Genomic DNA, 22,687 nt, shown 5'->3' on the forward strand with positions numbered 1-22,687 from the left:
GCTCTTCCCCTAGGACTTTACAATCGAATTTGTAAGAAATTCCTGTGATGCCTCAACAAGAAGATGCGCCAGCCTACTCATGTTGCAGGGTTTTTTTTATGCTTGTCACACCCTCATGCTGAACTTTTGACAATTGCCTTTTCCCCAATAAACACCATGATCTCAGTCTCTGAAGCGAAGAGGCTCTGGCCCACTTCGTATCTCAAACTGACTCATCCAGTTTCAAGGACTCCACCTAGGAATGCCCCTAGCCAAAAATCATTGAGAGAGTGCTTTGGGAATGTCTAAGCAGGTGCTTATGTTGTTCTTCCACTCCCCTTTACACAACTGCTCAGTACAATTGGAGAAACAATACCAGGACAGATTTGATCTTCAGTCTCGTATTTACTGCCTTTCCGGATGAAATTGCCGATAATTTGTATTAGGTAGGACAGTATCGACTTAAAAAAAATGATACTGAAATATAAGCAAGACTGTCATATGACAGCAAAAAGATCAGCACCCAGAGTCCTGCAGCGAACTCCATCAGAAGTTTCATCTGTGATTTCACACAGGAGAATCAAAAGTTAAACAAATCGGCCCGCTCCAAGTCCATACACAACCTGCATTACAGAAAGAGAAAGCACTGTGGCCATAACTTAGTGCCAGTTACTAATTTGAATTAAATGACCACTATGAGAAGGGGGGGAGAAAAAATAAAAATGGGCTTAAGCAGGCTAAATTAATATTCAGAATAATAAATTAGATGAAGAATATGGAGAAAGTGAATGAAGTTTTGCACTAGGTTGAACAATTTTAACAAACTAGTCTGGAAATACTTTTTAATAAGCAATACAGGACAAAAGTAACTTATTCTACCTATTCATTAGAAATTTTGGTCTATAAATTATTTATCAGCTTACTACAAATATAGAAGATGATAATTGAAAAAAAAAACCTTTTAATGTAGTTTGTTTTACGGAAACTTTTTAGTTACACATATACATTTTCATTACGTACTATAATTAAAGAAAAGGTAAATTTTTCATTTGCCATGTTCTTCTATTCTGCAACAGAGAAGAGTGTTTCGGTTTACTGCATTTAGCCTGGCTATTCAAGGGATGTTCTCAGAGGCAGAACGGAGAACACAGAAATCTAACTGCTGCACTCCTTCACTGAAAGACCACCCACTCACTGCCCCAAACCTGCAGTGCACATACTGTAGCAAGTCTAAGAGCTTTTTAATTCTCTATGTTTAATTAAAGTATTTTCCTCCTCTCTTATTTACTTAACTATCTACTGTTTTGCACTCTATTTTGGGTGAAAATCTCACACATCATACTCCAGTGTCTAAGACTCACTTTGGAAATGGAGCCTTAAAAAACACCGCTGAAGGCGAAGACGGAAAAAAGAAACACGCAGGAAAATAGAAGTTTATTTTACATACCTAACTGTTGTAAGACAGTTGCTTTTACTTGTGCAGGAAGGTTTTCGATCTGCAAAAGCTGTTCGTAAGCTTCCTTTGCAGAGTGATACTTTCTCTGCAAAAGGAAAAAAGTAAATGGATTAATCATAAAGCTTACAACAGATCACCAATAGCAACGATTTCACAGCACTGACAGCACACCAACACATTGACAAAAAATTCAAAATTTTTTTTGCATACAGTGCATATGAAAGCTTTAATGAGTGACTTATATATAAAAGATAATAACTTTCATAAAATAGTATTTACTATAAATTGACTACTTAATGGAAATTTGTGAATTATTAAATTTGGGCAACTCCTCATACATGCATTACACTTCTTACGCTAAAATGAGTATAGTGCTTTTAAGGGGAATGCTTGAATGTCAGTCTACATCCGAAAAAACCCTACACAAATTCCTCCCAGGAAATTTGTAACAGAACTGAAGATAATCGGTAACCGGTGGCAGGTATAATTTTGCCTCTCTCCTTCTTTCGGTATATTTGAACTGCCTTTTCAACAGATTTCTGTTGTCCTGGTAAGAATCCCACCATATGCAGAATGAAAACATATCCATGGATTATACCTAGAGAATGAAGGTATGCCCTCTTTTTATTTGCTGTCTAGTTTAACTGTGCTTAAAGCATGGAAACATTCAATTCTTAACTCCCTATATGATCAGGTCTTGATACAGAAAACACTTTTCCAGGTTAAGATCATGGTCTTTATTGACTTCTGGAACAGTATGAGTTGTTTTGTATATATTAAAGGCTAAGACTTCTTGATAGATTATTATTTTTGTAATAATATCAGCATTTAACTTTGTGTTACCCTAACAACAATTGTTTAACAGTCAATGTCTTTTAAATCTTAGTTCTTCTGTTTGTCCTCTCCCAAAAAAGTCTAGAAGACATAAATCCTGAGGTCTGCCCATAAGAGTCCCTTTTTTTTTTTTTTTTTTTTTTTTTTTTTTTTTTTTTTTTTTTTTTTTTTTTTACTTTCTAAAAATTCTAAACCATTTTTTAAGGAAAATATGCTTTCAGATAATTCAACACAAGACTTAACTGGCAAATTGACAAAATACAAACGAGGCCACCTAAATGCAAACGATCATGACTTAGTTACACTTCTTTTATCCAAAGAGCACACAGTACTGACTACTGGTATGTTCAGAGGGACAACCCGGAAGAAGACTAGACAAAATAAATACCTATTAGAAGTTAAAAATGTTATTGGGTTCTTGAGATCTCACAATCACAAAAGCAACTCTGTCGATTTAAAAACCTTATTCTAGTCAGGAAGAAAAATTAAAGCAGCAATTACATACTTTCAAATGGAACAAGGGGAAGTTGGTAGAAAAGATTTTTAATTGGTGTTCATGAAATGCAGACAACTGGTAAGAAAACAAATAATATAAATAAATAAAATATCCATGTCCAGCAAAATAAAAGCAATCAGGAAAAAAATTTAAATTTAGCACTGGGAACAAAATTTGTAGTTCATGACTATGAAGGACAAGCAAATGAACGAAGTTCACTGTATAGCATGACAGCAGTGGCAGCAATCCAGATGACAATTAGGTATATATTAGTGCTTAATAAAAAAATGTTTACATGCTTGGGATGATATAGAAAGACCTACTAAAACAGGGCATATTTTCCAGATCTGGTATATTTTTTACTTTTGTTTTGTTGTATTGTTTACCCTTTAGAAATCTGTCTCCATAGATGCCTTAAAATATTACAGAAAACTGTCATCAGTTTACATCTGTTTTTATTTAGATATATTAATCTCAAAGATCCAAAGACCTCGATGTTTAGCTGCCCCATGAATGATCTTAGAAGTGGGAAGAGGGAGGGGAAACCAGCCTAACATCTTTCTTTAGACACAGTATAAGTTACCAATCTAAATAGCTAGAGGGACTCGCTCTACCGCAGACAAAAGAACAGAAACTAGCATTAAACACCACGAAAAACCACAAGGCTACTCTTGTTCACAGGCTGGCAACCTATCATTTAAACTCCCAGTACTGTGAAGGTACGTAATTAAGGACTGAATTAACTTTTTCATTACATATTAGAGAGTGGATAATTTCCAAATATATGGAGGTGTTCAGAAAACTGTAGCACTGTGTCCTTTAAAAGAAACCCAGCAACCAGCCTGCCTCCAAGAACACTTCTTCATGCCTCAGAGGTAATACCCGGAGTGAAGTCAAGACCCTTTGTGGTTCTAAGTTTCTCAGATTCCAGAAAAGAAGATATCCCCTCCCAACCAGAACTGTGAGACAAGCCAAGTGTAATCCGCAGGATGCACTGAACTTTTTTGCTCTGACTTGCGTTAAGATAAAGTTCCCGCTGCCTATGATTGTCAGTCGGAAACACCGTGTAACACCGGTCACACGGTTACGTAGGTCATCTGGCATGGTGACCTGACGTGTTCAACTTTCTACTTTATTCTAGCAGATCAAGAGAACTAAAGGGTTGAGGATGCTTTGCTATATAAACATGCCAGATGTGCTCCAGTGCTCAGCCTGAAATCTGGACAGTGCCCGGTAAAAACCTAAGTCCATGAAGTTTCTTAATGGTGTTCTGGGTTGGGGGATTTCTGCTTTGTTGTATATCTTTGCACCAAAAGCATTCTAAAGAAAAATATATTGTTTATCAAATTTATATCTTTTATTTATATACAAATACCTTAGGTCATTTTTCATTGTGCCATCAAAAGGCAGCAGTTACTTTATCAAGGTACTTTGCAATTGTCTGAAAATGTAGTCTGTAATCCATTTTTACTACGACAGTTTTTGTTTTAACATCGTATCCCTTCCTCAGTAACATAATACCTATAAACATGATAAAAGGTCATACGAGCCACATCATATGACCAGACAGACAAATTACAAATATACAGAAGCTTTTCCAGTAGCTACTTGGCTTTCATTTAATGATATTCTGGAAGCTCAGCAAGTGTTCTGTAATCTTTTTTTCCAGAAGATTCAGTTAAAAAACTGTCGTAGCTTCTCTATAGAATTAATACTACCACTTTATGTGCTGTTGACCTCAGATCTCACATGTTTCTCTCACACCTGTTAGTTAAATTTGAAAATTTCATGTCAAATATACTTAAAAGGCACCTGGGCAACTGGCTAGACTCAAGCATGTGTGTGAAACAATATGAATATATATGAATTAAGAAACATTTTTAAAAAAAAATCTACATAGAATTTCAAAAAAATACATATAATATAATAAAAAGATTCTACTAAAAATTATGTTTAGGTTTTTTTTCACACTCAACTTGAGAGACTAGTAAATATGTAAGTTTATTAACATAGCTACTCCATTTTATAGCCTGACAGTCCACGTACAAAATATTTTCCATTTTGCCAAAGCAAATTAAAGTTTCATTAGCGATTCAAGACGAAGGCCTAACTTCACAAAAGCATCTATAATCTGAATTCCACAGGCTGATTACATCATGTAGTTAGAAACTGAACCACATTTTATAAAAAGGAGCTTAAAGCTTACCTGGATTTCATATAAGTGGGCAATGTGAAACTGAACTGTAAGAGTGGGAAAATCGAAATTATTAGTTTTAATGAACGACATCAGCAATTACAACACGTTTTTTCAAGTGAGGGATAAATGCTGTTTCATATTTCTCAATGCAAAACCAAGATAAACTACATTTTGAAGATATAAAAATATTTGTTTACATTGATATTTTACACTTACTAGAACTGACAGAGAATGAATATGTATCCTAACAAAACATTAAGACTGCAAACAGATATCGCAGAAAGGCAGTCCACAGATTTTATTTGTATTCTGAAATGCAGAGTCCATTAACCTCTCAGTAAACTTAGCAATAAAATCTCTTTAAGCAGAGACGCATGACAAGAGAATGCAGGTAATATTTTCTGTACATAACTGAGTTAGGAATAAAGACTTATTTTTTATTTTCATTCAAATGCCAAGGGACAGACTAGCTGGGTTACTGAACAGAAAACTACATTATACAAGCTGCAAGTTACATTCAGGATCTTAAAATTTAGGTGTTTTTTTTTTCTTTTTTAGGAATTGTCTTTCCTCTGCTAAACTGAACTAAAAGCGTTAATTACAGAAGGTATTCTGATCATTACTGCAGAGCATCTTAAACTCCTCATACGAATTGCACAGAATGTCACAGTACTACTAGCAGCTCTTGGAGGCATGAAAATTGCTGGCTGAAAAAAGAAAATGAAAGTTGTTCAAGAATAGAAGCAGAGGGAAAATTATCCTCATGCTGCTGAAATAATTAAAAATAAGGTGGAGTGCCTGATCTCTAAGGCTTGAGAACTGCTAACCTAGACTAGCCATCTACTGGAAAATAGCCAGAGCTAGTTGAGATGAATGTAATCCTTATTCTGACTAGATAAGGAAAGAAAAAAATCCTTTGAGAGACAGACTTCTGCCTGATGTTCTTAAGGAGAACAAGAAAATACCTGCCAAGCTCAATTTGTTTCAATTACACAGACTTCTATCTCCTGAAGCCACAGAACGGCGTTACACAGGTTTATGGAGGTAATTTGGAGTTCCAGGGTTTCTCTCTGAGTTGTACGGAAAGGGGAAAAGATCCTTTTGTGCACTGCTTTGTCCGTCACTATCAAGAAGGCAGCCTAGTACACTTCAGAAACCAGGTCATAATGAAATGCATCATCTAAAAATTTAAGGAACCGTTTGTGTTCCTTGCTAAAGGTCACATAGCACATCCATTATGTTCACCACATCACTCTGTACTAATCAAAGGAAAATCTCTGCTTTTGTTTCGGAAGTTCATTATCTAAAAAATCTCTGTATTTTTTTCCCCCCTCATAGCAAAATCCTTCTGTGTGAAGCTACAAAGGGGAAAGAAATTAAAGGTGTCACATTAGAGACTGCCTAAATAGAAAGAAGACATGCTTAGCACTCAGACACTTCTGCCAGGAACACACTCACTGCAATGCTGTCACGTTTCTGAAGGCCGGGTAGGTAAGAGATAGGATTAAGGCAATCTCAAGCATTTATGTGATGGTACCTGACACCCTAGGTCTGAGCGCACAGTTCTCCTTCCACTAAGTAGTACAGGAGAACTTAACAAAGTTACCTCACGTTCCTCTTCATTCTCTTTCTCTGGGTTTGTCAGGCATCGTGCCCAAGGCCAATGCAGCAATGAAGCCTGTACATGGGGCTCTATCTCTACATAAATCTGAAGGCAGAGGGTACTGCAGGAAAGGGTTGGGAAAACTTTTCAAAAATTGAGAGATACAGAGAAAACTGATCCAGTTAGTAACATATAATATGAACTAACATGAAATATAATAAAGAATCACATATCTGGTAGGAAACAACAAAAGCCTATTGACTTAGGGAGAATTCTGCAAATAATCTTCTAAAATTATCTGTGCCTGCTCCTGTTAAGTGACAACACCTTGTAGAAGACCTTGTAGCACACCTGACCCTTTGGTACAGACACAGCCAGCAGTTTCACCCGTGTAAACAACCCCCCCTTGATTATCCTTGTTGATAAGAATATTCACAATTCCATCCAGCTCTGAACTAAAGTAATGCTTTTAAACAAATACTTCATCCAACGCTTCTGAAGTTAAGACTCAGAGGTAACTTAAGCACAACACCAAGTGCAGCATGAAGGTACCTTAAAAACTGATGCAGTCATTTCCTTCAACATCATCTGCTTTTTAATTCTTACAAACTCCAAAACATGCAGAGACATACACTTGTCCATACACACCTGCAGGATGCTCTAAAACAGCCTACAGTATATACCTCACATGACAGAACATACTGCACTAAAGATTAATGTGTTCAAGTACAGACCAATATATAGTTGGCACCAAGTAAAACAATCAATCAAATCACATTTTGTACTTTTTCTCACTTCAACAGCTTAAGACTGATGCTGAATTTTAGATCTATAAATGTTAATGGCATTAAAATGATCACTGAAAATTGACAGATTATCAAGATGCCATAAAGTGTTAAATAATTACTATTAAATGTGTGCCGTGGCACAAGCACCACGTTATTTACTGTAAATAAATGAACAGTGAAATAGTACGTTTCCTCCAGAACTCAAGACTTCAGAGCAATGAATAAGCTAAGTGCTAAGTCTCAATTTTTACTTATTCCATTTACAAAAACAATCCACAATTCTGCAGAATATCTATCTCCATTGATGGAGACAGGTTCTGTAGTCTCCCTCTCACAGTACCGATTCTTTTGATTTTGAAGAATTGGTTCATTAAAAATTGATACAATTGTGAGCATAGACTTAAAAATCTACAACAAATTCAATGGAAATACTTATAGGTTACTTACTTTCAGCGTTAGACAAAGTGCAGGGATTGCAGTCAATCAAAGCTAACTGAAAATGCTGGAAAAGAAAGAATGATTTATTTTTCAAACAAACTATTACTAGCACTTTGGCAAGTTACTAAGAAGAAATCAATACTACATTTTACCAGATGTCTTAAAGAAAACAATTTTCAATTTCTGTTCAGCTGTTTACTAGAGGTATTATTTTTAATTGCAGATGCAGCAATGCTTCTAGTATTGTCACATAGCAACAAACATCTTCACAAAAAAATTGGGATAGCGTCTAGAAGAATGATTGTGTTAAATGAATGGTCAAAAATGGAAGATCAAGTTTTCCTCGGAATATACAACTGGGAATGTAGTCATACTATCTCACAGCCTCAAGGAGATAAACAGCAAAGCTCTCAATTTGTCTACCTGAGAGAAAAAAACGAATACTATTCCTTCAAATTGAGTGATTCGAAGTCATTTTAGAAAACTGATCTCTTGTCAAAAAGCACTTAAAATTAATACCTTTACACTAAAACATGAGTTCATAAGTTCTTACATTCTCTCCTCCAGGTGTTGAGATAGCTTCAGTTAAACATTAAAGTTTATTTTTAATCACTCTTCCACAAGAAATACAATAAATATTTTTTAAAACTTCTTCACATTCTGAAATTCTGAGCCAAGTATTTCACTCTTCTAGAAGGAAGGTCACACAAGCAAACCAGCGAAGTCTGTCTGCCAGAAAGTCTGGATGTGAGCAATCATTTCACAAGTGTCACACTAATTCAGTGGTCACCATTTACAGTTTGAAAAGCAATCAAATGCGTTGGGAATGAACGGAACAGGCATACAAACTCAAGTGCCTCTGAACTTTTCCATAAACTTCATAGAAAACTCCTACACAGTGTAGAATTTGTATTAACATATTAAATCAACAGAGAATAAGGCCTAGGAATACAGGAACCTAAGAGACAGCATATAAATCCTGTGGCTAAGAAATACAGTTCCAGACTTCTCATACATAAAACTATTGATGCTTTAGTATATTTTATCCTGTTAGCACCAAAATGGTAAGGTAGCTCCGGCTGTGCCGGATGCCAAACCAGGTGGCATCAGGAGCTTATTAGTGCAGCTAGGAAGAAAAAAAGTTTGAAAAACCCCATCCTTATTAAAGAAGGTATGTGCAACTCGCTTTCAGCATTGTCATACTCAGAGCTACTAGATACAGATACCACACAACCTTCCCCATGGTCCTAATAGTACCTCATGTATAACAAGTCTGTATAACACACATCTCAAAGATTTGTAACAAGGATTTAACAGACCGCCAAATTTCTAAATAAACATTGTTAACAGACAGATTATTAGAAAATTAATGTATTTGCCACAGCAAAGCATAAAAAAACCCGTTCACGCTCTCATGAGCTCTGGGAGGCACAGCAATGCAGTTACCTCCTCACTGACTTCTATCAACATTATTTGTAACAAACATTATTCGTAAATGAAACAAACTCAAGCTGAATGATAACACAATTCAGATTTTTAATGAACATTTTAGCAATATCATTCTCAGAAAAGATCACAGAAAGCAACAAACTCACATACATATTACTGGTAAAATAACTTCTTTACCTTAGAGCAAAGCATTAAATAATAGCTTATAAATATTAAATATTAGCTTATTTCTCTGCCTTGCCTGTTCCTTTTTCTACTGTTCGGCAGGCAGACAACTTAAAATCTCCCCTCACTTACATTGCAATGCAGGTTGTGTGCCTCAGAGACATCCTTTAGTCGGTTACCATAGTGATTCTACTAAGCAGGCAACTTAAAAAAAGACTAAATAAAAATAAAATGCTCTACTTTATAGTGTGTTTTGCCTGACAAAAGAAAAAAAAAAAAGGAACAAGCCTATATACTTTGGCCTGTAGATTGCACATACCGACCTAAAAGGTACAAAATCCTTTTTACACAGATGTGTCATCTTGCACTGTCACTAACAATTAAAATGAAAAGATAAAGCAGAAAGGAACAGATTCGGTATCACCTAGCAATGGTATTATAAAAAATTAGCAGATCTAAAGAGAAACGACTGACAACTGCTCTGTAGTAACCTTTTCAGAGGGGTTACTGCAGTGAGACTCACTGAGAGAGAGCAGGCAACCATATAAGAAAATCTAATCATTTTAATATTTAAATATGCCAGTAGTATCAGTGCCGTACAGTAAAAAAAAGAAAGCAGGAATATTCTCAGTAATGCCTCCTAAAATTTACATTCTTACTGCTACGTTAGCTGACTTTTAAATTTCAAAATGCACATTATGAAAATTTTCTAAGCATAGTATATTTCTGCTTATACTGTTCACTAAGCGACAAACCATAAAGAAATTGATAAAGCGAAGACTGTAACTACAGCAAAATAAACCATTTGCACTAAACAATTATCACAAAGCAATACACAGAAAAGCCAGAACCTTTCAGACCAAGAACCTTTGAAATGCACATACTCCGGCAAACCTACACCTCTTGCCAGATAAATAATACATAGCTCCCATTAAGTATTCAAAATCAGACCAAAAAAAAAAAGCATGCATTCATTCTAACACATAAACCTCATCAGTCAAAAGCAGATCCACTGATCACAATTACCAGCACCAAAAAATTTAAAAAATAGAAATAATTTCCAACTTCCATTTCTGCAACAAACAGAAGCAGCTAGCAAACATCTGCACCTCTCTCAAATATTGCAGTACTGAAGCTGGCTACTGCTGTGTGAAATAGTTATTATGCAGGAGAGGCCGCTGCAGTTCAGAGACGACACACAATACCTCAAGGCAGACAGCAGTCTACAGAAATTCAAATCCCGAGTAAGAGGATTTACCTAGAAGGCAGTGTTCTGAATGTTAAAAAGTAACAGGCTCACTTCAAGAGCTGCAGCTCAAGTCATAATATACCTTGATTTGTAGCCATCTGCAACTGCACAATTATCTACAGCCTATTTTGCCTCCTCTGGAGTCCTTGACTCGCCTCTGATCATGGAAACAATTTCGAAGTAACCTTTCCAAGGATCACAAGTACAGTGGATAGCAGGTAAACAGAACTGATGAAAGCGTTAGGTCTGGCAGTAAAGTAACAGTAATCCGACACTGATTTAGGTAACTTAGTATGTTCTCACTACTAGGATTAACTCCAATTCTCCTAACAAATTAGTACTTTACAATTTCAGAAGCAAGTAGCCAGGTTTTTGGGGTTGCTTTAATCAAGAAATCACAAACACAAAAAGAACTGTTTTCTTCTTATGCAGTATTTCCAGTACTGTCTGCGTTACATCCAATCCTGAGAGCTCAAAACAGTGATTCTACGCCCTCCTCCTCTCAAGGACGACATTCGTAAGTTTAATAGCTCTCAGTTCTGCATTTATTTAGCAAGCAAGGCAAGCCATCATTTGAAACCTGACCATTCTCACAGACTTACCATGTAGGAAAGCTCCATCATGACTCAGTAAAATTCTTTCAGGAGATGGCTTTTTCTGCCTATGTGACCTAGGTGTGATGTCTATGTTCCTCAGAGCAGCCTTTGTTTAGATAAGTAGGACACAGAAAGCCTTGCATAATCAGCCGTGGCAGAGTGCCAAGCCTCCATTTGCCAGGCGTGCTCGGGGCCAGGGGCCAGGGTCAGGGGAGGACATGCCACATGTGCTGCTATATCAGCTCACTGCTCCACTCTCCAGTGTTGTCTGAATTGAGAACAAATTCATCTTGTAAGATGAAGGTTTGTGTACTGTAAACACACAGTTGCTTTTGTCCAACACTCAAAAAAAAAAAACCAAAACCCCTCAAGACTGAGGAAAACTGTTACAGGGACAGGGCAGAGGAAAGCTGCCTCAGGACAGAAGAAACAAAGGTCACATACACACTTGAACTGAACAACAGCAGTATGAAAAATTATTTTCAAACAGAAAGATCAGGAAAGCTGTATCGTCACCAGTCAAAAGGTTGCATTCAAATCTACTGACCAGTATCTCACATAGTGCAACACGGTGATTTGCACAAAGCTATCTCAATACTCACACTGTCTGCATGTTTTATTATTTGTGCAACATCAGAATTTAGTGATTACTGTGTTAACATCCCGAAGGACCGTCAGCAACAAAAAAATGCCAAAGGGACACTATGAAACATAAGAAACATATGAAAAGAAACTATGAAACGTAGGATGAGTGGGGGCTTGCCCCTGATGCTGCATCACTAGCATCACCATGGAGCTGAACCGCCCTGAGCTGGGGTCATTTCAGGCCCTGCAGCACTCTGACTACAGACAGTCACCACACAGTCACCCAGGCTGACCTGAAGGCACGGTCCTGTCCTTGCCAGGTATCTGTGGCTACCTAGCCCATACACAGGTAGCTACTACTGCATGCCCTGACTACCAACCTTTCAATTACAGGTACAGCTAATAAACCCGGACAAAGGCACCTCAAGAGGAGGTCCACAAATGAAGTGGTATTGGTACCAGCACTGATACTCATTAGCTGGAATGCTCAACTTCTGAGCCAACTATTTCTCTGCTCATGGTTTGGCCTTCCTTGCCCTGCCCCCTCAAACAACAGAAGATGCCACACAGCACGTTAACTTCTATCTTAGCATTTACTCCTCTCCGTGATCATGACATTTCTAATACACACCTACAGTTTTCTTTCGCAGAAAAACTCCAAAACTACTCAAAACCCCAAGCAAAACTAAGACAGAACAAAAGAAAACACTCTGTAGGCCAGACACTATGATAGTGTGATCCACTGTCTAAAACCGCTGCACTAATAACGCTCTCGCCGTCTGATTACAGTGCCATGCCACATTAAAGAAAACTTTGATGTTTTTACTTCCTGTATATGTCTCTCCATCATACGCATATGCAAACTACAGAGACTTAGAGAGAAACATCATTCCAAATGCTGCTTTCCATCCACTCACATTTTTATTAAAATAATCTTTCGACTCATTTCATCTTGCTTTCCACAAAATGCTTTTTAGGCGAAGTGCTTGAAATCTTGGATATCCACCTTGCAATAGCTAAAGCCCTTTGCTTTGTTTTGTTTGTTTTTTACCTAAAAATGTCACCGATTAGTTTCTGGTTGAATTACAGACATAAAACCAGACATAAAGTAAAACTTGTATATTTCGACTAGTTCATTTTTCTTTAATAAATAAAAATTTCTTTAATAATTAAAAACCAAGGTTTCAATTTAACATGTTTAAACTTAAAAATTACTAATCTAAAAACATAAGAAACAACTACATTGCAAAATAACACTTGGAGGCTTGAAAACACAAATTTTCACTTTCATAAATACATTTTTATTTACTACTGAGAAAAAAGAACATAAGAACGAACAATATGTCTATAAAGGCTACATGTTGGCATACAATAGATAACAATACCTTTCATAAAGATATATAGAGAGAGACAGGACAGTTATTTGAGTAAGTGATGGAAAAGTGTCTGATAGACTTAAGTACTTCAAGCTGGTCATCTGTATATCTTTTTTTTTAATATTCCATGCATATTCATTGAATTCATGCATTATTTTCCCAATAAATTCTAATTCTTTCACAGTGTCTTTCTTATCCTAATATAAGCAGTATGTCTTAACATTACTAACGAACGAGAATCTTTAGGAAAATAATTGAAAAATTAAAGCCATATTTGAATTGATGATGCACGGCAAGATCAAAACATAGGCCTGAAGCAAACTACTAGGATAGCTGTTTTGTGTATAAATAAAGAGGGAAAATTTCTAAAGCTAAAAGGCAGTATTCTACTGTATTTCTACTAAAAGGCAGGTAATTGAAAATGAGAAACTGAGTTCTCATTCTAAGGGTTTTGTTGCTCAGTACAGGATGCATCTGCAATACTTAAAGAAAATCCCCAAAGCACAACACAGCTTGATTTGCCATAAAATAAGCTGCTTATGTTCAGAGTCCCTACTGACCACCCACTACAAAAAACCCACGCCAAACAATGCACCACCAAAAAACCCCAAACAAAAGCAAACTGAACAGCCCCTCACAAAACCAAACCCATCCCATTTACCCACCGTTCGCTCCATGTTATCATTCTAATACAAAAACCTATGATTTCTTTTTTTCCCTTGGGTAGTCTCTCAGCAAACAATGGAAGTGAAATGAATTTTACATAAGTAATACCAAAACTGTAATTTTTCTTTTTTTACTCTGCTTTTCCTCCATGCATGTCAGTGGTGCCACAGCATCAGCCGCCCCTTCATGCTCTACCTTGCTCTGCATTCAGCTGCCAGCTGTACAAAAGGCTTTGGCGCTGCCCAATGCACAGCAACACGTGTGGATGGGACAGTTCCCTTCACAGCAATCGTTCATGTTCCACCAGACCAGACCCACCACCAGTCATTTGGTGCCTCTGGTGCAGATCAAGCCAACTAGATCAGCTGGTCCTCAGCTTGCAGAGCTCAAATGGCTCTGAGGCAACATGCCATGCAGCAATATTCTAGGTCCTGTCTCTCTGAAATCCCTTTCATTCTGAAGTGTTTGCTAGAAACTGGTTAAGATTCAAAAGTACTTAAGAGAAGAACTGAGACACATGGGCAAGACAGGATGATTACATACATGCATGAAAAAAGGAGGCTAAAATTTAAAACAGGAATTCAATCAATAGGAAAATAACTAGGATACCAAGTGACATGCCAGAAATGATGTGTCACATGCTCAGAAGCTTGAACATTTTTTCCGACTGCATTTACCAAACGAATAAATAGGTATATTAAATTTCCAGAGATCTTGCTTTACTTTCCTTTCAGATCATCACAGTGCCACCACAGCTAACACCACTGAACACAGTATTCCCGGCATCTTTTGTAGGAAACGGCAAATAGGAAGAGGGCAGCAGGACATGTAGTAATGTGTGAAAAGGTCAGCACTGTAAGTAAACTTAATAACATGTTGCTGCTATAGTAATCAATAATAAAGTCTACCCTCTCACACTACCAAGTTACTGCCAGTTGATTTTGGAATTAATTGTGCTTTTCTGATGAATGGGCGAATTCAGCTTTCACGTACCACCTCTGAAGGTAGCGCTGCCTTAACTGTCACATTACACAAGGACTATTTTATTTTCAACTGGAAGGGCCACTTTTTTATTTTTCCTTCTTTCCTTAATGTAAGCCTGAAGGCCAAGTAATTTTCACCAGCACTGGTGTTATTGCCAGAGTTTATGGCACTGAGATAACAGAACAGTCAAGGGTTCTCATAGCAATTTGCAAGTCTTTACTGCAGCAATGTTAAAAACATAGAAAAGCAGTAATTGATTTTGAAAAAACACTGAGAGTTGATTTTATGCTTGTTAAACAGCACTCTAGTAATTATCTTGATCATCAACATCTTAAAATAGTAAAAATTAATTTTGTGCTTAAATTGCTTACATAAAATATAGATGATTTATGGTAATGCTCTAAAATTGTGAAAAACATGGAATATATGACCTTCAGACTCCCTTCGCCTGAAGACTCTTACTGACAATGACTCATCTGTTGGCAATGGTTTATTCTTAGCAATTACAGATTTAACATGAATGTTTAAATACCATCAAAAACATTATGATATTTCAGAGTAAATTAATGCAATGTTGGTACAATCTGTGAAATCCAGAACAGTCAAAAGCGAATACCAGACAAAAAGGTACTTCTGCTTTCCACCCTAATGTTGAGCGGGAAGCTCAAACTGGGCTATGAATTACATTACACAGAGCCCCAGCGAAAGGCTCTGTGCTCAAGGCCAGTCACTAGCAGGCTGGATCCTAAACCCCATGACTATCCTCTAAAATCCTGGATCCTTTCAAAGAGGTCCACAACCCCCTAAAAGGCACAAGACAACTATGTCTTTTCATTACTTTGGGTTACTTCCCTTTCTTTTGTGAAGAGATGAGATATTCTCAGGGAACAAGACAGATGTTCTGTGAAAACATCATTGCGCACTCTTTGCATCATACCCCTTACTCATTATGTTCTACCCATACTTGCGCATAACCACTTTGTTTTGTTCTCTTCACTAAGGAACTGCTTTCTGACTTGCCCCTCATTCTTCCCGCTTACAGAGTTCTGGCTTAAGGGGGTTTTTTTAACCATCAACTCAGGGATCAGTCAAATTGGCTTTTAAAGAAGCTACTGCCTTGCTTGTTCTACTTAGTCTACTCCTCAAATGATGTATTCGGATGGATAAACTGCTATGTTTCAAACACAGATATTCTGCTTTTCAACAAAGTACATCAGTTTCAGGGCTCTACATGAAATCCACAGCTGAGCTGAGCTGCTGTCAGTTGAAACTGTTTGAGACTCAGTGGATTGTCCCACTGGGTCTTTCCTTTCTCACTCCTCACTGTTATTGTCTGCTACGGATTGCAACCTCCACTGCAAAGGAAGCAAACCAGAAACTCTACCTCAGCTGTTTCAGCTGATACTTCCAGAGTAGAGTTTTGTGTTATATTTTGCACCGGAAGGGGATAAGACAGCTCTACCTGCTCCTTCCCTTTCATGCGCTCCTGCCATCTATCTTGCATTGAATCTAACAAACAGCAATTGCAAGCTGAGCTGGTTCAGACTTCTGATCCACCTCAGTCTGCAAATGGGAAAAAAAAAATAAAAATCACTGGATTCAATATAGCAGCGGAGTGACAAACAATGCAATCAGGATTGCAAAGTGGAAAATGAGATAACCTTATAGCAACAACATGCAGTTACATTGTTTTAAGGACAATGTGAAACTACCCTTAATGCAATACCCCCACCTCATACACCCTCACTTCCGTCACCCCTCACCGATCATGTTTATCTCACCATCCTTTTAAAGATCTTCACTCTGCACCAGGGTAAGCTGTTTTCTGCTGCTGCCATTTGTTTTCTTAAATGACTTAATCACACTGAACATAAAGCAATGGAAGCATGATAATTTTGCATACAAACGCTTAATTTCTTTCTGTTTTAAAAAATTTTGGGGGCATTTTCCCCATTCGTAGTTGGTGTATTGAAAACTAGAAGTTTGGTATAGTCAAAAACCTTGTGATAAGGGACCCTTTTATTTTGCAAAATGAATAAACAGTAAATTATTTACATTGAATTCTCATAATATCTATTTAAATACTTGACTCAGTGATAGAGTTACATATTTCATGGCACGGCAGCAACAGGTTATTTTTCTTGATCTATTTCATCTATTAAAAATTAAAATGCAGAAGTTCCTTCCCCTACTTGATTACAAATTTACTATGTTGTGTTTTGTCCCTACGCTTTCCCTAAAGATAAAACTAAAACATCTCATCTTTTATTCCCTAAGCATCACAACATCTAACACAAAATCCATGCCAAAGTACAAGGAAACAGGACCATCCAAACCGGCACATAATCCCTTTCCCAACAGAGTGATCCACCTCTACTTCCCTTTGCTCCTTCTGCCATTCATTGCACTGTATCTTTCCCACTCCCAGGCAATACAACCTTCACTAATCACCGCTTCCAACGCCCCTTGTCCCTGGAGGTGGAAGCTTGGACTCTGGACAAAGAAAGGAAGCCTGATGAGAGAAGTGCTTCCTATTATTACAAATATTGAAAGGAAAAATTGACTAACGCTCTTTCAAATCTTGGACAATGTGATTCTGATAACCTCACACATACAACTTCCAGGAAAACAATATTCCAGGAAAAGGAAGCCACAAGATTCTTGAAAACAAAGTATTTCGTATCTTCAGTAGTTTTAGGAGATTGATATGCAGAAATATGTTTATAAATTACACTTATTTACAAATTTAAAAATTCTCAGCCCTGTAGGTATATTTCCCAGCACATGAAACTCCATTAAAAAGACTTTTTTTTTTCTTTCCAAGACACACATACCTAAATTCAAAGGTCAGGAAAGAAGGAGCATGAGGATAGGGTAGGAAATTGAAGAAGGAGAGACACGGGGAAATGTGTTGGAGGGAGATAAAATGACAGATTACAATCAGAGATTGAAAGTGAATGGAAGCAGTAAAAAAATTTAAAGGAGTACAGAAGAAATAAAGTACTGTATTAACACCATTTCTAACCGATTAGCCACAAATTGTTGTCTTAGAAGCTGACCCTCAAATCAGGAAATAAACTAATGATTAACTGCTGGAAAAGTAGAAACCATATTAAAAAACTGGTAAGAGAACATTATTTTGCATAATGCACTATTTTAATGAGAGCCCTACTCCAAATTTTTGATCTTCTGGAGTCAACAGTGCTCATCCTTAATTTTCTGTGTATTTCAAGCACCTTAACACACCTGAAAACCTGCCCTTACTCTGTCTCTAGGCTAAGATACTTCATTTTCCAGCACTTCAGCTTCCAAGCAGGTAGTATTTAACTGCTATATGCTTAGGCATTCCTTGCAGTTTTAAGAGACAACATAACTTGTAACAAATGTTAATTCAATTTGAAAGGACTTAAACCTACCTTTAAACTAGACTCATAGTCTGTGTTCACTTTGAACATAAGCCCAAGTCGCAAATGAATTTCCTTGGCTCGACAAAAGCTGGGATCAACATAAAGCGCCTCCTGAAATGCTTTAATTGCCCTGAAAGAAAAACGAAGATTAAAACCATTATTTTTTTACTGAAGTATTATTTTATAATCAATGTTATTTATCCGACTAGCAGAAAGTGGATTAGAAAGCGCTGCTACAGAAGAACGTACTGAAATAATGCTTCACATGCTATGTTTCTGGTGCATGGCTTTTGATTCCCCAAGGCCTGGGTAATTTTGTACTCCAGATACCCTGGTATATTTGAAAATTTAGTGTCTTTGCTATTAATCTAGAGAAACTAATTTGCTGCATGAAATACAGTAACATATCTGGTATTTCAGAAAGGACGACTCAGGAATTAGTAATAAAATTAGTGCAACTTTAGACCAATACAGCGAGGATTCATGTCAAACCAATTGCTAGGTTGCTTTTGATTCCAGGTAGCGCAGACCCCCAAAAGCAGCAGCAGAATAGAGGGCCCTGAAGGGGCGCACCTCTCCCCACTTCAACAATTTGCTCTGCGTTCCCCTTCTCCTCCCTTTCTTAGCATCAGTGCTGTGCAGGACTCAACTAATACTTACTGCTCCATTATTTTCCAGTCACTCAATCACCTCCAGGAAAACACAGATATGAAAGCCTACCACCTCCTCCCATTGTAACCCGCTTTTCATATTCCCATGATAGGCGAAGATGGCTCTGATTCCACCTCCTTACCTTCAGATCCTCTCTACACATGCCCCTGTTCATGATGGCACTGTACCAGATAAAACAAATGTAACAACTCTATCTTCACAAAGAAAAACCACGATTACGAACAGGACTGTTTTGCCTCTTGGGCCAACTGCAGAAAATTAGGACAGCCGAAATGCAACTAAAAGATCATCAATTTGAATTCACAGAGGAACTGAGGAATAAGCTAAGACTCATTGTGTTAGCTTGCCTGAGAGTCATTACAGGTTGAAACAAAATCCCTTCACATACATCACCGCCTGTACAATGACAGAAATCAGAATCAGCCTCGCTTAGGGTGGATTCAGGCAACTAGCCCAGGGAGCACAGTACCATTTGCTGTCCAAGGCAACCCCAGAGACCGGCACTGAGCAGGCAGCCTACGGGGCGAATTCTACCCACTGTGGAGCAGCACAGTGACACTGGACAGGAATTAATCACAGCGCCGAACCAAAATCACACAACGCTTAGGCAAACTGATTTAACTCCTACCCTCCAAGTGCAGTATTATTTATAAGGACTGAAGGGTAACAATCGCAGTGGGAAATTCAATAATTACTTTTCATAGACTTTTTTATTCACAAAACACATAACTGATAGTTTTTGCATCCATCGGTAAAAACACTTCCGCTCTACAATTCTTACAGGCACTTTTCTGATTCTTGATGGCAAAGTGAACCAAAGCCACAGAACTTCCTCTACAGACAATGCAAATTTGTTTGTACCTAAAGCATCATCTGACTTGTTTAAATAGGACTTCAGAGTAAATGGGCTTTAAAAGATAGAACATTTTTTATGGTGGAACTGAAGCTTCCTCTAGTACAATCTTTCAAAAGGCCTCCTCTATCTTGTACCCTACTTTTCTGCTTGCAGAGGAAAGTAAAGTGAAATGCAAAAGGGACATACTTGCACCGGCTGAGCAGTCTCTCACGTCTCATCTAAACTTCCCTGGAACAGCATGGGTTGTGATGAATCACATACCTCAGTGAAATCATAACAAACAAAGATCCATGTCTTGTAACGGTATGCTCACCATCATCTACAAGAGCACCACTCAAACTGGAAGGCCGAAGACTAGACTGATCACTAAACAGCAGCATGTATTTCAGCCCATGCTTTTGTTACGCCAAAGTATAGATTTTATGATTGCATATTTGCATTTCTTAACTCTAATATGGTTCTCAATATGTTAGCCACTGGTATTTAAAATCCATTAATTGCATCTTGTTCAATGACAAGCACTTAAAATTCTAAGAAGGAAGAAAAAACCAGTGTCTATGTTTACTATCAAAGAGAAGTGAAAAATCAGGAAAAAAGACATGGCGGTTCTATACCACATGGAAGACTGTGACCATGCTCATATACACTTTGTGTTCTTCATATTTTAGCTAGCTCAGAAAATAGCATTTCCCTGTTTCCTCTATGTCATGTCTCAGTTGAAAAGATCATTGAAACATGAATTTCTAAGAAAGCTTATGAGAAACTGTAAGACAAAAATAGTTTTCTAGTGTCTTGCTTACTGAACAGGAAATAGTATTCATTGTCCTGGCTGAGCAACAGAGTTAGACAAAGCCACGAGTAAAACAAACGACTTCTAAGGACAGTTTTGAAATTCAGTTTGAATGTACATTGTCACTCACTCAAAAGAACAAGAATGTCTTTCAGAGAAGCACAGCACTTCCAAAGACGGTAAAGTGATCATCAGTGGACAACGTGAAAAGACTGTGTCACATTTAGCACAGAACCTGCCAGTCGCAGACAGCCTCTGTGAGGTTTCAGTAAGATTTATCTCTATGCAGACAACACGGCAGCACCATTCACTCATCTAAGCTGCTTGTGGAGTCAGGTTCAACATTAGTAGTAATCACAAGTCTTTGAGATAACTTTACAACCCAACATAATTCTCCAATGAAGACAAGCTGAAAATGTGCAAGTAAGAAGAGAATGTGCAGGACAAGGCATCATTTCTCCAGACACAATCTCTGCAGGAAGTAAGGTCATGCTTTTCATTTTGGACACTTGGAAAAATAAATCTGATCAATCAAAACAAAAGTCTCTGAACACTTTCAGACACTGTTTGAGTTACCATGCTAACAGCGAAATGAATAATAATATTCTAACTGTACCTGATGGCTTCAGAAGGAAAGGCAGAAATACTTTAAAAGCTTTATTTCCTTGAAAGGTTAAAAAAATTCAAAAGAAACGTTGTCAGGGAGTATTGATTGCTCCCATCCAGTGCCTTGATTTGGCAATGGAATGGACACATTGGTAGAGAGTTTGGTGAAAGCCTCTCCACTCAGAAATTTTCTTTCAGTTTCTAATACATGATATATTAAAGAATGAATCCATATGCACTCAAAATGCTAGGGAACTCCTGGGTCAGTGTCTTGTTTGCATTTTAAGTTCTGTATTCTTGTATCCTTGGATGCCATAATAAAAACTACAAGAGAATTGTGAAAAGTAACATAAATTCAGACTTACAATGAAGCATAATTAGATCAGTAAATTAAGGGGAAATGTTGTAAGAACACAACAAATACTCCCCAAAGCAGCTTTTCTAACCAAACCCCAGATATTTAATCTTATCCATTCAAAATATTGGCCTGCCTCTTACTTAACTCTAGTTGATTATGCAATTTGTAGTTTTTCCAGGATGGCAATCACTGATAGTAACAAATACAAATTCCTCCCACTACTTTGAAAAAAAGGCATCATCAAAATTTCACAAAGTGATCTGAAAGGCACCATTTTCAACAATTTCTACCAGCAGTAGGAACTTGTGTCTAATCTGGCAATTATAACCTGACTTTAAATAGTCAGTAAGATTTTGATAGAATGAAACTCTCAAACTTCAAAAAGACGTTTACTTATTAACTCTTACAGACAGACAAGCAATTCTACACCATAGCTGAATTAATACTGATCTCATTTTGCCTATGGGAAACATGTAAACAAACTAGCAATGTACTCGGGATTACAGGATGCAAAGAGCTAAAGTATGAAAAATCAGTTTTATTTTGGAGCTACCTGTTTCCCAGAGCCATGCCCAGAACTCCAGACTCAGCCCCTTACTACATCAATAGCAAAACATGCAACATCACTGACATCCATTTCAGTTTTAAAGGCTCAGTAACATCTGATGCAGATGGCACTGGGGCTTGGTACAGGCTGGTACAACACAGAAACAGACAGACATAAAAAGTGGAAAGTAGGAGCAAGTGTTGTAGCAGTCGAAGGGAAGTGAGAATGTGGCCCAATGTTGGTGACTGCAGTCCCTCCGGGCCCATCTGTTTGCCAGATACCGCAGGAATCACTTGATTCTTCTACAGTTCTTTGTTTGCTCTGAAACGTCACCAATCCCATTTCTGCCCTCTGCCCAAGCCTACATCCAGAAAGATAGAGCTCTAATGGATCCAAGGCATCCAAGTTACCCAGATGCTTTCCCTCAAAGTTATTCTATCGCTTGACCAAAACCAGAAGAACAGACATAACCTAGTAACTTGATAATCTGTCACATATGAAGCAGGACTTGGCTTAAGAAGCTAACAGCTTCCTTCACAGATGATGGCACACAGCCTTCCTCGAGCAGGTTGTTACTCTCCACCACTAAT

The 22,687-nt window shown here is 37.5% G+C and overlaps 1 protein-coding gene across 5 annotated transcripts in view; it reads right to left on the bottom strand.

Moving 5' to 3' along the window:
* The window catches only part of KDM6A (lysine (K)-specific demethylase 6A), a 77,806-nt gene that overhangs the window by 50,629 nt on the left and 4,490 nt on the right, over nucleotides 1-22,687 (bottom strand). For all 5 annotated transcript variants that reach the window (XM_010142872.1, XM_010142873.1, XM_010142870.1 and 2 more), the window contains exons 2-5: nucleotides 18,278-18,398; nucleotides 7,801-7,855; nucleotides 4,972-5,006; nucleotides 1,427-1,520 (exon numbers count right to left, since the gene is read on the bottom strand). In XM_010142872.1, the coding sequence (XP_010141174.1) occupies nucleotides 1,427-1,520; nucleotides 4,972-5,006; nucleotides 7,801-7,855; nucleotides 18,278-18,316 (223 nt within the window). In that variant the 5' untranslated portion in view covers nucleotides 18,317-18,398. The remainder of the gene's footprint in view (nucleotides 1-1,426; nucleotides 1,521-4,971; nucleotides 5,007-7,800; nucleotides 7,856-18,277; nucleotides 18,399-22,687) is intronic.

Source organism: Buceros rhinoceros, unplaced genomic scaffold (genome assembly GCF_000710305.1).
Source record: "Buceros rhinoceros silvestris isolate BGI_N320 unplaced genomic scaffold, ASM71030v1 scaffold14559, whole genome shotgun sequence".
Lineage (NCBI taxonomy): Eukaryota > Metazoa > Chordata > Aves > Bucerotiformes > Bucerotidae > Buceros > Buceros rhinoceros.